This window comes from Hipposideros armiger, unplaced genomic scaffold (genome assembly GCF_001890085.2).
Source record: "Hipposideros armiger isolate ML-2016 unplaced genomic scaffold, ASM189008v1 scaffold_572, whole genome shotgun sequence".
NCBI classification, from domain to species: Eukaryota; Metazoa; Chordata; class Mammalia; order Chiroptera; family Hipposideridae; genus Hipposideros; species Hipposideros armiger.
The window spans coordinates 358,062-375,345 of record NW_017731922.1 but is presented as its reverse complement, the minus strand read 5'-3'; the positions used below and the strand labels follow the sequence as shown (position 1 = coordinate 375,345).

The 17,284-nt window shown below is 55.1% G+C and overlaps 1 protein-coding gene across 2 annotated transcripts in view; it reads left to right on the top strand.

Annotated features, from left to right (window-relative positions):
* The first annotated feature begins 12 nt into the window (after positions 1–12).
* Positions 13–17,284, top strand: part of NFAM1 (NFAT activating protein with ITAM motif 1) — a 29,595-nt gene continuing 12,323 nt past the window's right edge. Inside the window, exons 1-3 of one of the 2 annotated variants that reach the window (XM_019623979.1) lie at positions 13–158; positions 14,444–14,773; positions 15,965–16,077. In XM_019623979.1, coding sequence (XP_019479524.1) covers positions 56–158; positions 14,444–14,773; positions 15,965–16,077 — 546 coding nt within the window. In that variant the 5' untranslated portion in view covers positions 13–55. Of the gene's footprint in view, positions 159–12,420; positions 12,549–14,443; positions 14,774–15,964; positions 16,078–17,284 lie in introns of those variants that run through there. The other variant, XM_019623980.1, reaches the window with a different exon arrangement.

Genomic DNA, 17,284 nt, shown 5'->3' with positions numbered 1-17,284 from the left:
GCTGTCCCCTCCTGTGAACTAAAGAGGAAGGAGGGACACTGACCAGCAGGCCCCGATGGAGAGCCGGCCTCCGCGGTGGCGGGCCCCGCCGCCGGGCCCTCTCACGGCACCCTGGCTCCTGGGCTGGCTCCTGTCCCCCTGGACCCTGCAGCTCGCAGGTATGGTCTTCCTTGGTTTCATGTGTTCGCTGGCTCTGCACATCAGAGCCGCTTTCATCCACCCGCCCCTCCGCGTACAGCTAATTCCTGTCTCTAGGGGATTTGCTGGTTGCGTTTGAACATTGCAGACTTTGCAGGGGAAGCCTTTGGGGACCAGGAGGTGTTTAGCTAATGCCTTGTCAAGGTGGTTTTCGAGGGGGCTGGGGTGCAGGGGGGGCGCAGCGCCCCCTCCTTGCTGCTGTGTTAACAGCCTCCCTCCCAGCACAGCCTGACCTCCTGGTCCTTAAACAAGATGGGTGGGCTGTTGCTGCAGCCTGGGGGCATTGGGGTTGGGTGCAGGAGTCCATGGGGCGGGACATCTCACCCCTGAGGAATCTTATGGTGGAAGCACCAGGTTGAACCTGTCAAGTGGCAGGGCCACCCTCAGCGTTGTTGCCGTGTTAGCCAGGAACAGGAGGGAAGGCCGGCGTTTGGCCACCGGGAGCACTGTAACTTGGGGCACAAAATTGTCACTGTCGCCAGAAAGGGTGGCACCTCCCACTTCCTGAAATACAACCAGAGGCCACATCATTATTTTACAACCGGAGTTAGGCCTTTCTGGGGGCCGTCACTGTGCCCCACTCCCTTTCTGGTCCAGGCCCCCTCAGAAGCTGGGTGACCTGGATACAAGCCAGGGCCTGGGGTGGGTGACCTTGGGGTGAGTTCATACAGGCCAGGGAACCCCCAGGAGTGTCCCTCGCCAGGGCTGCCCACACTGGGACCCCTTGGGCTCAGTCTCTCCCTCTTGCATTCCCAGGATCACCTCTGCCCCTGGCTGTGCAGGGTAGGTGCATTTCTTCCTCTTCACTCAGACTTTGATGAGGCTTTCAGGAGCTGCCCCATTTCTGCTTCATCCTCTGACTTTCACTTACGCCATGAACAATAACAGCTATATCATTATCATGTTCACACTGATACTCAGCCCTCTTCAAGGCACCCTTGAGGTGCTGTCCCCACTAACACCATTTAAGAACAGGGCAATGGAGGCCCAGGGAGTCCAGGAAGCTTACCCAAGGCCTAGCAAGTGAGTAGAGGTCAGGTTCAGACCCAGGTCAGCCTGAGCCTGGAGCTAGGACCCTTAGCAGTGGGCTCTGGGGTTCCTCTCACCTTTCTTTCTAAAGAACATTCTTCACAGAAAAATCCCCACACCCCCAGAGAGGCAAGAGCTGATGGTGGGCCCCTGGTGACCTCTCTTTTTGAACCTCATTACCTTGTATTCTCTCCTACCCTTCAGGGATGGGCCAGTGCAAAGATGGCCCAAGGAAATGCAGCTTGTTGGGGACAATGCATTTGAACTCACTCTTAGTCATTTTTAACTTAATTTTTCCCCAATTCCCATTTCTTTTTGTGCGGTCCCTCCTCCCCAAAAAGGTGCAGGTACATCCCGGAAACTGAGTGGAAGAGACTTTGCAGGGTGCTGCTGTGAAAAGCTCTTTTGCAATCCTCTCAACTGCAAACAAACAACAGATCTCCAGCCCCCACCCCACCCCCATGCCCGTACTGTAGCTGACATTACACAAAAGAGAAGCTCTGCTCTTTCACAAGAAGTGAAAGCACCCTTGCGGCCTCCTGGAACTCTTGGAGCAGCAGACAGCACCCCTGTTACTCCTGGTCCTGCCCCTGTAGCTCTGTCTCTGTCACTCCACACCCCTTCCCCAACCTCTTGTCTCTGAATTTTGAGGGTTTGATGAAGGAATCCTGCTGCTCTGCTCCCACGTTCCCCAAACCTCCCCTGACTTCATCCATCAGCCTGGGGCGACAAGCTCCGTCAAATGCCAGAACCAAGACCCAGCCTGCACCCCCTCAACTATGTCTCCAAGGGAGTCTTGGGGAGCATGGGCACTGAAGCCCAGGGTCAATGCACAGTATCCCTAAACTGCCATATGACACGGTTGAGGACAGGCCAGAGGTCTTCAGCCTGAGTTTGAATCTGAGCTCTGTGACTCACCCCGGGACCTTGGGCTGGTTTGTAATGTCACTGTGCCTCAGTTGCCTCATCCTTTGAATGGGTGCCGCAGTAGAGCCTGCCTGGTAGCCCATCCTGAGACCGAGTGGTTAGGGCACATGGTTATGGCTCAGAGACTTTCAGCCACCTGCCAGCCTCACGGAGCCAATCAAAATGCTCCACATCTTGGTGAGCCCAGGGCCTCCTTAGAGTCACTCCAACCTTTCCAGTGGCCTCTAGCACACCCTGGGATGACATCTCAGGACCTCTCTTGCTCCCAACCCTTGTCTTCCTGTTGTGAGCTGGGACTCAGGCCTGCTCTCCTCTGCTCTCCTGAGCCCTCTGCAAACTCCACTTTTCTCAGAGGGTCCTGCAGTCGCTTGTGATCAAGTGCTCTCCCCAGGGTGAATCATCTGAGCCTGACACTCAGCGTTCCTGGGAGCAGCTGCACACCTGCTCTAGCTCAGCTTCCACTAGATCTCAGTCACCTCCAAGGGCTTATCAGCCAGGCAGACTAGGTTCAAGTCCTGCCTTCTTCTAGCGACTGCTGTGTGACCTCAGGCGAGTTACTTAACCTTTCTGAGCCTCAATGTCGTCAACAAATATTAGTCCTCTTTCTCTTCCTGGCCTTTCCAGAACTCTGGGTTATACTTATTTCTCAAATATCCATCGAGGAGGACCAGTTCTAGGCACTGAGGGATGAACAAGCCCACAGTCCCCACTCTCAGCCCGGTGGAAATGGTGAGATTGGAGAACATTGACCCATTACCAGAGGCGGGAGTTACCAATTCCTGCACACTGCCGTTTGCTCTTAACTCAGGTGTCACTGCTCCCTTTGTTGGTCCAAAAGGCATTCAGGAGCCTCCTGCCTCCCTTCCCACTGCTCTGGCTTCTGTCAGGATTGGCCTCTGCTTTTCATCTTTGTCTAATCCCAATAAAGAGCTTTCCAGGCAGGCAGATTAGAAGCACCTCTCCACTGGAGGTGGGACAGGGGGAGTGTCGGAGGGGGCAATGGAGCGGAGATGGGGAAGAGGCGGAGCAGGTGGGTGGGTGGCAGGCCCAGCATGGATGAAGGCTGGGAGGCCAGAAGGCAGAGCCGGTCGCCTGAGAGGTTCAGTTAGACTGGGGAGGGGCGGCTCTCAGCAAAGCAGTGGGATACGATCCCCACTGGGCTGTAATTCCGGGTGGATTATAAATGCCTGTGAGGTAGGTGTTCAGAGCCGTTCCAATAGGTCCTATTGTCACTGCTTTCTCTTTTTAAATTGTGAAATATAATACTCATACAGAAAGGTACAATAAATATTATAAAGCAAAGTCCTGTGCGACTACCAACCAGGTCGAGAAAGGGAGCGTTCCAGTGCCCCAGAGCACCCCCCTGCCCTGTACCCCCCAAGACACCCCTCACTCCCCTGTACTGTGTCCCTGTATGATATAGATTAGCCTTGCCTGTTTGTGAGTTTTTTATGTATAATCAGAATGATATTGTGTGTCTTCTTTTGTGACCTGCTTCTTTTACTCAGTGTTAGGATTTTAAAAGATGTATCCAGTTGAGGGTATGGCTGAAGTTTGTTTTCATTGTTAAAGAGCAGGGGTTGCAAACCATGGCCTGTGGACTAAATCCAGCCCACTGCCTTTTTATATGGCCCACGAGTTATGAACGGTTTTCATGTTTTTTAATGGTTGGGGGGAAAAAATCAAAAGAAAAATAGTTCATGGCATGTGAAAGTTACACAATATTCACATTTCCATGTCCATAAATAAAGTTTTATTGGAACAGAGCCATGCTTAGTCTTTCATAGATCATTTATGACTGCTGTCGCCTTACGACGCAGAGTTGAGTCGTTGCGATAGAGACCATATGGCCCGCAAAGCATAAAATATCTACTATCTGGCCCCTTACAGAACACGCTTGTCAACCCCTGCTGTGGTGTGTCCCACTGAATGAATGAATATATTGCAATTTATTTAGTTATGATCGACGTTTCAGGTGCTTCCCGTCTGGGGCTGTGAACACACATGCAGTCTCCAGGCACAGGTGTGTTCGGTACCTCCAGGGGACACGGTCCCACTGAGTCTGCTCTATCCACCTGCCCGTGTGGACGTGAGCTTCCAGAAGGCAGGAACTGTGAGGACTTACTCGGCTTAGACTCCTTAACTCCTAGCGGGGTGCCTGGCACCAGGGGGTACCCAGGAAACACTAACAATATACAGGATGAATTCAACTCCTCAGCCAGACAACCTCAGCAGCGGTTCTGAGCAGGGTGGAGACTTGATGCCACCAGGATTGGCGCCTGGGGTCCAGAGGTCGTCCTGGTGTGAGGTGGGGCTCAGGTGAGCCCCCTGCCCTCCCTGAGCCTTAGGCTCCTCTTGGCCCAGGTGGACTCACCAGACCCTCATGTCTTGTGAATGAGGGAGTAGACACAGGATTGCTGGGTAAACGTGGACCTGGAAACAGGATCTGACCCTCACCCTCCACCTGCTTCCTTGCGTGTTGTGGATCTAGGCGGGGCCTGACCCTAGTGGGGGTGTGGGTGTCAGGCACTGGGATGGTAGCCCAAGCCAGAGGAAGGGAAGGTGGTGACTGGGTTGAGTCTGGAGAGGGGGAGGAAGAGGAAGTAGATGCGAAATTGGCAGACGGCGGAGCTCCTGTCTCTCTGGCAAGTGCAGTCTGAGGGACCTGGGTTTCAGTCCTGGGAGACTTTGGCTGAATCACCTGACCATACTGAGCCCCTGATTCCTTGTCCTGGTGCTCAGCACCCTTCTATGTAGGCTTCTGGCGGACAGCAACAGGGAGGCACCTCCAGGACCCTGGGGACAAGGGGGCTGGACGAAGCAGCATGGTGTGCCTGTCTGGTGTCTGCTTCCTTCCCAGGACTGTGTGGGCTACGATGGAGAAAGGGTGGGGCCGGAGCTGGAGCCCCTCTGAGGCTCTGGGCCAGATCCCTGCTTGCTGTTGATGGGCCAGGTGAAGGGGACACCGAGCGAGCACCGCCCAAGCCCAAGGGCAGAGAAAGGCACTCCTTACAGCGCTGGTCATAGGTCCAAGGGCACATCTCTGAAGGCCACTTGGCAACACATATCAAAATGTAAAATATGCATACCCTTTGAATTAGCAACTCCATTTCTCGGACCTTGTCCTAAAAAGCTAGGGGTCCAGGAGACAACCTGTACATGCAAGGATGATCCCGGGTGAGTCCATACAGCACAGCTGCAGACAGCCGCACTGCCATCAGCTGACACCCCCACTCCCGCCCTGGGCTACCCTTTCCTCCCAGGTGTGGGGGCCATGACTGAGCGCACCTCAGGCAGGTGAGGGTGCGGACAGAGCCAGGGAACAAGTTCCTAACCTTAAGAGGTGAACGGTGTAAGAAAAGCCAGAGAAAGGGCAATGAAAGGTGTGGGCTGGGGAAGCCCGGCGGGGAGGAGGGACGGTCAAAGAGAGAGGCGTCTGCAAGGTCAGGGTCAAGGTCAGAAACAGCAAGAGCCGCAGTTGAGCTACCGCATCTTTGCTGACCTCCTAGTGTGGTGGGAGGAGGCTGGATGGGAGGCTGGAGGGCCATGAGAGATTTCATGCCCAGAGGGTACAGGATCTTCGGGGAGCTAGAGATTTAAGAGCAGCCAGGATAAAAGTGATCAGGTGAAGGTGTCCACAGGAAGGAGTTAGTGTATTGACAGCTAGAAGCATCTATATTTTAGAAGGAGGCTGCAGTGGGGAGGAGGACCGAAACCCACAGAACGAACCACTAATTCGAGGGCTTGGGGCTGCTGAGGAAGACGGGAACTCTCTAGTATTTCTCTTGTCCTCTTTCTCACATGAAATATGATCACGTCACTTCCCCGTGTAGAAACCGACAGGCTCTGCCGGGTTTGCAGGACAACATTCAGCCCTCTACCCGACCTCCCCTGCCTGCCCCCAGTCCCTTCCTTTCAACTCCACCAGGCTCTCAAGTGCTCCAACTCTGTGCCCTGTTTCAAGACTTCCAGAAGCTTCACCCAAGAGCTTTCTTGTGCTGAGCCCCCTCTCCGTGCCCTCCCCCACAACCTGGCTGCTTCCTTACTCTTCCTTCAAAGTTCAGCTTGGTAAAGAGACCGGGAAGGAAGATCAAAATGTTCACAGCTGTGATGTCAGGGTGGCAGAACTGCAGACAAGTTCCACGTTCTTCTTGATCCTTCGCTGTGGTGTCTGGAATTTCTATAGTGAGCATGTTTCACTTTAATAAGCGGGTTGAGGGGGGCTGAAGAATGATAATTTAAAAAACAAGCAAGGGCCGGGTCCCAGGGTCGCCTCCCAGCTGGATGGGGCTCCGTCCCCGGGTTTCTGCTGTCAGCCAGCTCCCTTCCCAGTGGTGGGCACAAAACCCCAGGGGCACCCCGTGGGGTCCATTCCCCTCCCTCCATTTCTCTCACCCCCATTCAGAGACAAGGAGCAGAGCCCTCCCCACCACCCCTTTGGCCCTAACACCACCTCCACCCCATTCTGACGCCCTTCTTTGAGGGGTAAGGATAGTGGAAAGGGAGAAACCAAGCCCCCTGCGGCCCCAGGCCTCATCCTCAAATGAGCTCCAAAGTTCGAACGACTTGCCTTTCAAGCCAGGCCAAAAGAGAGGCAACTGCTACAAAAATACCCATTAACACCCATGACGTTTTTACATGTTTGGGACCAAACATTTGGCATTCTGTACTTGGTTTGTGTCCCAGCACCCAGGGTTCAGAGTCCAGAGGCATGAGAACTGCGGGCAGGCTGTGGAAACGGCCCACAAGGCAAGCCACATCCGTGTGCATCTCTCTAATTTGGAGGTGTTGAAAGATGTGACAGCCAGTCTGATGGCAGTGTTCCGAGGCCATCGGCACTCAAAGCTCCATAATACACACTCCATGTTCAAAGGTTGCCTTCCAACGCCTGCTCCACGCTTCTCCCTAATCAGGCACTTGGCCACACGCCTCCGCATTTGATGGGTATGTCCTGAAGGACTCACCGTTGTTCTGTGACGTCCTGGCATTCATGCTCAGGCAAATGGCCGGAGCTCTGTGATGATAAAACCAGCAGCCTCGCACCTGCGCCTTCCAGCAGCCCTTCAGATGAGGCTTTAAAAAAAAAAAGTCATGGCTCCGAAAGATGCCAGAATTAAATTGGAGGGCAAAGCTCCATGCCTAAAATACAGACCGTGGGAACTGCTTTCTTCTGTAGCTGGGGAATCAAAGTGTTTTCCTTTAAAATCGACCTTCTACCTTCGTCGGAACGGGCACCTTTGATCAGCATGCCTGGGCTCTCACACCCTTGGCTGATGCTCAGCGCCATAGTTCCAGGCAGACAGTGAGCTGGGGCCAAGGCAGAGAGGAGAAGCCAGGAGGCCAGGGCAGCTGGAGGGAGTGGAGGGGAGGAGAGAGATCGGGAGGGTGCCAGGTTCTGGGGATGAGGGGATGTCATCGCCGCGGGGCGGGGGGTGCTGGCTGGCCCTCCTTGGACACTCAGCTGGCCCTGCCACAGGACCAGTCTGTACAGGGCTCATGGGGCCACTTGCTTCATACAGGGAGCCACAGACTCTGCTTGAGCTGGGCAACGGCAGTCGTTCTCTGCAGTAATGTTGCAGGGTCAGTTCTGAGTACCGTTGTCCCCAGACCCCTATGTGCTGCCAGGCGTGTGTGCCTGTTAGATGACCTAAATCGAGGGAAATGGCCTCTGAATCTTTAGCTCCTTTTAAAAGAGTACACTTTTTTCATTTGAGGAGTTCTTTCTTCTGCTTGCTTTCAGATTTTAAAATTATAGCATAGAGTAGTGGTTAGGAGTGTGGAGTTAAGCAAAGAGGACTCCTGGGATTGTCCCACCGGGATTTCTGTGGTGACGCTACTGAAATGACTTAGAAGTGTGGTGGAGCAGCCTCTGTGGCCCCCACACTGGCCTAATCCCAGCTGGAACTGCACAACGAGGAAGGGCTGACGATCTTTGGGACATGAAGCGAGATCCAAAATCCAAAGCTTGACAGGCCTGACCAAGACTTTTTTCTCCTGCCTTTGAGTTTATATGATTCCTTAATTATATATCCCTTATGCCACTTAACCCTTTTTATTTTGTATTAAATGTTGTGCTCTTATCTCAGCCTTTCTTCTAGATTGGATACTTTGTCATCTTTGTACCCCCTGCAGCCCTACCACTCAGCTTCATAAAATATAGTCATCTTTGTTATATATAGATGATACAGATAGATATAGATATAGATATAGATATAGATAGATATAGATATAAAAGAGTGTGGGGTTAAGGACCCAAAGGGACCCAGCTTGAGATCCCATCTCTACCACTGACTAGTTGTGCTGCTTGTGCAAAGCTTTTCCCTTCTCTGAGCCTCCATTTTCTCATCTGTAAAAGGGGAGTGTGCCCAGGGACGTTAGCTGCTGTCATCACGTGGCTTAGCAGCAATGCCTGAGAATCTGCTGTATGGGGCGGCCATGCACCCAGGAGCGGCTCAGGAAGGAGGTGAGCAAGCCCTGCAGGCCGAGAGCGTGACCCCGCAGGCCAGGGAGACGAAGGCAACAGGAGGCCATTCTGGCCAATGGGAATAGCTTTGGCAAAGGCTCAGGCGCCTGCCAGGCCTGGCATCTGTGGGGAAGTGAGCTGAGGGCCGGGGCGGCTGAGCCCGTGCAGGCCCTGGAGGTATGGGCTGGATCCTCCAAGCCAGGGAGTAACCATTTTTATTTTTTTAATGGTGGCCCAAAGTTAAGGGATCCCGTCTGAGCCCAGTTGTATGAATATAACTGAAACCAGGTCGCAAACAGTGCCTTTACTAAATATGAAATGCTCCGTGTTCTATTTTTCTTAACTGCTTGTCTTGGCCTTGTGACTTCAACTCCTTCCTAGGTGTCCTCCAGTGGGGCGTTCAGGCAGGATCAGCTGGATGGCTTGTGGATTCCTGGGGGCAGTGCCAGGCAGGCCCTGGCTGGGGACGCCAGGAGGCTGGGCTCTGGAGCTGTCAAGCTCTCAGACCCTACAGATTCAAAAGGAGAACTTTGGAAGGAATCAGGGTCAGTGGGGTGTAGACAAATCTTTTCCAACAAGGGCGACAGACAGCAGGATGGAGGAAGAGCAGGAGGAGGCGGCCATGGGAAAGGCTCTGGAGGCCACCCCGTGCTGCACCGCGCTTGCCCTGCACTGTGGGCCTGTCGCAGGGAGGACTCAGGACTCATCCGACTTCCTTGCCTCCTTCTCGTCTCTGGGAAAAGGCAGCCTGGCCCTATGGCAGCCGGTGAATGAATGTTCCTGGTCCCTTTTAATTCTATGACAACTCTGTAAGGTTGACATTGTTGCTCTCCCCTGTTGCAGGGGAGACACCGAGCTTCAGAGAAGGAAAGTCACCCACCCAAGGTTGCACAGCCTTTAGGTGGCAGAGCCAGGATCCAAACCTGGGCCTGGTGCCTCCCAAAACTGGGCTTGTCCCAGTCATCCCCACTTCCATTTCTGGCCAGTCCCCGGCTTCCTAGCAGTGCTTTAGTCCTTGGAGCTGCGGAGAAGTAGGAGATGGCGGATGTGCCATCCCTGCAAAACGCCATCTCCTGCAAGGTGGGGTTGGGCAGGGCTTAGCGGTGGTAGTCTGTGCTGCCCCACTGAACCGTCTGTGCTTGCAGTTGTGTGGGGGTGAGAAGAGAGGACCTGGAGATGCCCAATAAGCAACCAAGCTCTCAGGCGGCGGGGCTGGGCAGAGATGGTGGCTGTAACAGAGCAGGGCTGCAACTGTTCCCAATTTGTCCCCTGGCTAGCCCACCCCTATGGACTTCACCCTCCAGGGGTGCTGCCCCCTCTCTGCTCTGCACCATCTACATTTACACAGGCTCACACTTCTCCCATCCAGAAAAACTCCCCCTGAATTCTTTCTGCCCTTCTAGCTCCCCGTTTCCTTTCCAGCCTACACTGGACAGAGCAGCATGCGGGCAGGGGGAGGTCTGGCTGGCTGTACTCCCGCTTCTCCTTGCCCACTGCCCCACCTCTGCCCGCACTGAGCTCTGGAGCTCCTCTCAGCCACCTCCAGGCCCCCACCAGGCAAACCCTCCTGAGCTCTTTGAATTCAATGAGTCCGTCCCTTCCACAGAAAACCCTTGAGGCTATTTGAAGTGCTTTCCCCCTGTGCCTGTCCCCTTGGCTGCACCTAGAACTCACGACCCTCCTGGAGAATTATCCCAAGAGCGACTTTGTGTCACTCCTGCCACCCTTTAGCATGGGGAGATACCCCCCAGTGCCCAGAGGGAAAGCTAGGCTGGCCTGGGCTGCTCTGACCACTCTGTCCTGTGGTCACTTACAGTGATAAAGGCGTCCTAGCTCTTCAAATCTCTAATCCCGAGTAACAGTAGAATTCTGAACTTGATTCACCCAAAGGCGTCATCCGGGGCCAGGGAAGGGTGGGCAGGACCAAGAAGCCCGCTGGTCAGGTCCTGCTGACAGGTGGCTTTGCACCTGCAGGGTTGGGTGTGGATTCCCGTGGGCACTTTTGTGCCGCTCAGCAGCCCCCACTGGAGTGTGCCAGTCGAGCTCCCCTGGCTCTCTCTGCCTCCTCAGCCCAGGATTCCGAGGTCCCCCAGTCCCTCTTCCTGGGCCATTTGCCCCTCTGAGGCCGGCTCACCCTGCACCGGTCCCCTCTTGTCCCCTGGGGGCACAATTCCTTTGCCTGGCTTTGCCTGAACAAGGCACAAAGTGTGATGTAGCTGTCACCGGGTGCACGATGGACACCAGTCACGGTGCCATCCCTGTGGAACTTGGGACACACTTTAAACTCTGTGAGGGTCCCACTGAAAGCCCTGTTGGTCTGGAGTGAGAAGCAGGCACCGCAGGGCAGGCTGGGTGCCCTGTAACTCTCTCCAAGACCCCTCCTCACTCATGCTCTCTGCCGTGAAACCACTCACTTACTTCCAGCTGTGAAAATGTGTGACTTCTGCCAGGGGTCTGACAAACCCCTCTCTTTAGCATCTGATGTCTCCTGTGTTTGGTGTCACCATGAACACCCCCAGCCCTGTGCCAGGTCACACTTGGCTGGGTCTCTGACTCCACTGCCCATCCAGGATGCTGGCTTTCCTTCCTCAGCACAGACAACCTGGGTTCAAATCCCAACTCTGCCACTTTGGAACTCCATGGCTTTGGGCTTCTAAGACCCTCTGGGGAGTGTTTGTTTGCTTATTTATTTTTTGGTCTGCAAAATAGGGTTACGATAGTTGTCTCGTAAGATTGTCGTGGTATATAGTTGACATGGGCCTGGGTTGTGCTCAGCTAGAGTACGTTGTTTGTATATTTCTTTTTTCCTCTGTCCTTGGGCCCTCTCTAGCCCACTGATGAGTGTTCTTGCTTTCAGTTCACTGATGACCTCCAGACACCGGGGTACCAGCATGGCCCTCCCCCACCTCCCCAGCCAGAATTAATGGTTTCTTCCCCACTAGCCCTCCCACCCCAGGCTCCCTCTGTTCCCTGTTCAACTGGGGACGTTGTCAGGGCAGGATGCCCCTCCAGCCTCGGACAGGGCCTGTGACCTAACTGCTACCCCTTAAATGTTTGTTGGAGGTACACAAATGACAGCTGAAAAGAATTTGTGGACTTGGAAATGAGTATGAACCTATCTATAGCTCCGAGCCATAACTGGGGGATGTTTCATGGCCCTCTAGAGCAGCCTGCACCCCAGAAGGGCCTCTTGGAGGCACAGGTCCAGGAGAGGGATGGGAGCGGGGCTGCTGTGGTCCAGGCTCCAGCGTGCTGACACCTCAATAAAAAGAAGGGACGGTGGAGGCAATTAGTACATCACCAGGCCTTCGTGGCAACTGCACACCTCGCTCCCTCCCCTGTTTAGCCTGCTGTCCCCAGGTTGGCCGCTGGAATTGATCGACAGAGACTGCCTCATCTCCTCATTTTTTTGGGAGACAGCACTGTCATCCGAGGTCTGAGGTTCTCCTCTCTGTGGCAGACCTGAGCCAGGGGTCATACATCTTCATGACCCTAGCCCTCTGACCTTAAAATAACAAATCCTGGAAGAATACAGAACAATAGTTGTCTATTTTTAAAGATCAGCTTAATCGTAGCAGCAGAGTCCACCATTTTCTAGAAGAATACCTCAAGTACAAAGTATTTTTTAAGACAATTGGATAAATATCTTCCTGCCAGGACAAACAGGAAGGTCGCCTTGTAGTGCTGACACCACTCCGCAGGCCTGGGGTGGACTGTTAGCCCCGGGGGAGGTGGAGAGGCCTCCATGAAGGCCCCTTCCCTGTCATTTTGGTCACGTTCCAGCCTCCCGGCTTCCATGAGGAAACACTAACCTGGTGACCTCACCCTGGCTGCCTCCCAGGACCCCTGCGAGCACCAAACGGGGGCACGTGGATAAAAGCCAGCGATGGTTCCCGAGCCAAGTCTGGGGCAGGAAGTAGGAGCATGCCAGGTGAGGGTGTGGAGGTCCCAGGCAGAGGGGCAGCAGGGGTGGGTGCAGAGCAGGGAGCGGGCTGTGTGCGCGGGAAGGACAGCAGCGCAGGGTTGCTGGGCGGGGCAAGCAATGTTCATCTCACCCCTCTTGCCTTTTGTCCTTCCTGGCCCATCTGGGACCCCGGGGGACATGCCTCTGCACCCCCACTTCCCGCCACCGCCACATCTCAGACAAACATCAGCCCCGAGTCAGTGCTTCTTGTTTTATGACCAAACTAACATGCCGTTAAACAACAACAGCCACCCTGTACGAGAGCCCAGGGACATAAAGTATGCGGTGAAACCTCCACCCGTCAGAGGGGAACCCCACGCCAGCTCAGTGGGTTCCCCACGCCTGAGAATCGACTTAGGACTGACGCGTGACAAAGCTGACCCACTGTGACACCCAGACACGCTCATTGGTTCCCTGGAACTGTCAGTGACTTCAGATCTTTGGGGTGGGGGGGCGGGGAGGGTGTCTCTTTAGTTGCTCAATAAAAAGCTCAAAATATCAGCACGGCTGGAGCTTTGAGGGGCTAACTGGTGTGAAGGGCCACCTCCATCCGGGGGCCTGGCCTCCCTCCCCTTGGGATCCTGCTCAGGGCTGAGCTGAAGAGACCTGAGCAGAAACCAGCCCAGCCTCGTGCCAGCCCCACACAACAGGCAGGAGGCCCACGCCTCGCTTTCCCCAACAAAATAAATCTCGCTGCTCCTTCTGAGCGTCTCAAACGCATGATCTTCTCCCGATTAACAACCTGGCCAGCATGTTCTTGGCTGCTCGCTGCCGACCTCAATTTAGAACTGTCTGTTGTTTGGCTGCTGGAGAAGGAAAGTGCTGAGGGGACAAGGCAGACGGAAGATGAGGGGGCTTGTGCAGCTGAGGTCTGGGGGTTGAGACGTGTTGGCCTCAGAGCTGACCCAGAAGCTGACCAGCATCTCAGGAGCCTGCAGAAGGGCAGGAGTCCCAGCCAGGCAGGCTGATGCTTTGGGGGCTTTCAAACTATTTTCCTACGTGGGTGGAGGAGGGGAGTAGGCAGCTCCCAGGGACATGCCTTTGTAATAGTCATTGAACATCATGGTCACAGCCAAAAACGGCCGCCCGAGGAACACCTCTGCGTTGTTGGGAAACTGTTCTCAGGGCGTTGCTTGTTATAGTCTATAAAGGGCCGGCCAAGTGGTTCAGTTGGTTAAGAGCTCTCACAAGAGTGCGAGCTCTGAGCAACAGCGGTTCGAGTCCTGACCCGAGCTGAGCTGCTGCTGAGCTGTCAACAGGTGGCAGGATGGCTCAGCTAAAAAAAAAAAACTTGACAAATTCTTCTCCGAGGTCGGGTTCAGGGAAAGCTTTGTCTCTCCTGATTCCTGGCTCGCCTCCTCCTCCAGGCTGGAGAGACCAGTGGGCAGACCCGTCTCCCTCCCTCCGTGTATCTACTGCCAGGAAGTTTTCTTTATTTTGTGTCCTGCTTCCTCCCTCTTCTCACGTTCACCCGCTTTGGGTCTTCTCAGACCTGCGCTGCTATCCAACATGGTTTCTTGCCCTTTGAGGAGGAGAGTGGTGGAAGCGTGGGGTCTGGAGTTGTCCGGCCCCGGAGGGGAGCGGGGGTTGCGGCTCCACTCTACGCCTGCTGAGAGACTGGAAGCTGGCAGCTTGACCTCCCTGACTGTCAGGCTCTTCCTCTCTGTACAGCGGAGCTCTCACACACTTTGCCTTGGTGTGCTGGGAGAGATGGTGCTTCGTGCGTGTAAAGTACGGGGCACCACACTGCGCAGAGCGAGTGCACGAGAAGTGCGAGTGGGAGCCACAGTCCTCACAGGGAGACAGGTGGGATTAAAGCAGCCTGGAGAGTGAGCCACTCTCTCCTTTTCCTTCCCCTGCAGGAGGGCAGTTGGTGATCCACACTGGCCCCCCCATAATGGTCTCTCTGGCCAACGAGCCCGTTATCTTCAGCTGCAATATCACCTACCCATACACCCCAGAATTCAAAACCTTCACAGTCGGCTTCTTTTACGTGGACCTCCAGGGCCAGGTGAGCTCTGAGAAGAAGACTCACTGCCAACCTAGCATGGGCGTAGAGAACCAGACCAGCACCACTAAGTGCCAGGTCACCCCCACGCTGCCCAGCTCATCAGCCACTGGCACCTACTACTGCTCTGTCCACTGGCCAGGCTCCGTAGGCAGAGGCAACGGCACCTTCATCCTGGTCAGAGGTGAGGCCTCCTCCGTGGCTCTTCCCAGGGCAAAGGGCCCAGAGGTTTAATGCAGCAGAGTTTGGGGCACAGGATTTAAAGAGGGGAATGTTGACCTCATCTTTCAGCTTTGGCAAAACAGACCAGAGTATCCTAGGGGAGCTCCTGGCCGTGCAGGTGCTGAGACATCCCCCTTTGGGTGGGTGTGGATCTGCCTCTGGCCACCTGAGAGATCTCAGGTGACCTGCGAGAGGTCACTTGGCCCCTTGGTCCAGTGACCCTTCGGCGCAGATGGGGGTTGAGCGAGCGCAGTGTACACACGTATGTTTGCGGCAGCCTGTGAGTGAGCAGGCGTTCAGCTTACGGACACCTTTCTGGAGATGGATTCCTGCTTTTCATCACATTCTCGAAGGAGTGATGACACCAAAAAATTAAGAACAGCCCATCACAGAAGCCATGATTCTCTGACCTGCCTTGGTGACTCCTACCAGTGGGGGCTGGGGCTTCAGAACCCCACGGGCCCAGGTGCGGACCCCAGTCCTGCTGCCTGCTGGGATGTGATGTTGGGCCTGGTCTTCATGGCAATACCCTGCCTGTCAAAGGCTTGTATGGGGATGAATGAGATCTTGCGTTCAAGGGCTGGAGCCTGGTAATAGGAAGCACTTGATAAATAACAGACACTGATGTTCCCGGCACGTGGTCAGCACTCTGAAACATTTTGCCAGAGAGACGGATGGAGGGAGGGAGGGAGGGACGGGAGGAGAGAATGGACGGCTCAGGGGAAGGGGCTGGGCTGTGCCTGTCACCTGCCCCCAGACACAGGCCAGCCACCTGCCAGGCCCGGAAAAAACCTCTCCGGCTTCACCACATGATCGCTACTCCACATGTGGAGGAGGAGGAGGCCCCCCTCAAGAGGTGAAACGACTCGCGCAGGGTCCCACAAGCAGCTCTCAGTGGAGCCAGCTCACTGAGGCAGGGGCACTTAAGAAACAAAAGATGTGGTCCTTGCCTTGACAAGAATCAGGAAGCAAACAGGTTTAGGCCCAGCCCAAGTGAGGGTGGGAATGAGGACCTCAGAGAGCTGGGGCCTGGGGGTCCTTGTAGGGGAGTGGTGTAAGGGGGGTCCTGGGTAAAGGAGGTGTAGGAATTGGGGGTCTGGGGGTTGGTGAGGTGGGGTGTAACTAACCCTCTGCTTCTCTGCCCTCCTCCCAGACACAGGCTACCAAGAGCCCCCACGGCCCCCCAAGAATCTCCTGTTCTTTTGCTTCATCGGCCTCCTGAGTGTCCTCAGCATCCTGGGCACGGCTCTGGTGCTCTGGAAGAAGGTAGGATGCGCATGGCAGCGCTGCCCCTCCCCCACACTGTGGCCCAGGGACGCTCCCGGGGGCCAAGGGGCGGCCTGCCTGCCCCACAGGGTCTCCCGGTGGGCCCTGGTGAGGGGTCCTGTAATCGGGGTTCCCTGTGGCCCCTTGTACCAGGCCTCTCCCTCATACTTTCTATGGCTGGGCCTGAGCTGCCAACTCGTCACCACCAGGTTCCTTTTGATCTCATTGCAAAAAAAAAACCACACCAAAAATCAGGGGCTCTTCAGTCTTTTCTGTTCAGGATCCAGCCCCTTTCTTCCCCAGCCCAGAGCTCCATCAACCCCTCACCTGGACTACGGGTCTCCCTGCTTCCACACTCGCCTCCCCTCACGTCCTTGCTTAGGTGTCTGCCACTGTCCCCCCCCCTCACCAGAGTGTAAACCCTAGAGGGCAGGGATTTGGTGTCCCCAGTGCCTGGAGGGGCCTGACACGTAATAAGCGCGTGTGGAGAGGATGACCGGTAAGTGAACGCTGGCGCTTGAAAGATGGGTCACAGGTGGCCAGGCTACGAGGTGGGCAAGCTGGCAGCATCGCTCCCACTTTACAGAGAAGGAAACTGAGGCTTGCTGAGGTGCTGATGGTCACACTGATTGATGTATTCATTTTAAAATCACAAGTGGAAGGAAATGTTGATGGCCAGGATGGGGCAAGGCTGGCTCCAAGGGGCAGAGCACCCCCACATCTGTAAGAAAATGTACCCTTCTGATTCTCCAAGGGAGGCTCCCTCTGCCCCTGCCCTCCCCAGGCCCCTGGCCACAGCTTAGGTCTCCTCATCAGGCCCTGGGAAGGCCCGTCCCTCCTCCCTTACCCCCACCCCCGGACTCTCAATCCCCCCACATCTACGGCAGTGCGGGGAGCGGGTGAGCCTTATAAAATGCGGATCCTACCACATCTGACCCCTTCCCTGCCCCGCAGCTCCTGCTGCCCCCTGAGTAAAGAGACAGTGACATCCTGCCTTTCGTGGCCCCACCCCGGCCAGCCACCCAGCTCACTTCCTTTCATCTTTTATTTCCACCTGACAACTTTCTATCTGACAGCTCACCCTTCTGTGTGTCCCTGACATGTCCTGATATCCCTGTCCCTGTGCTATACTATGCGCTGTTCCTGCAGCCTGGGACACTTTATAAAAGACTCCTCTCCCATTTCAGGAGATAGTGCAAGCCCTGAG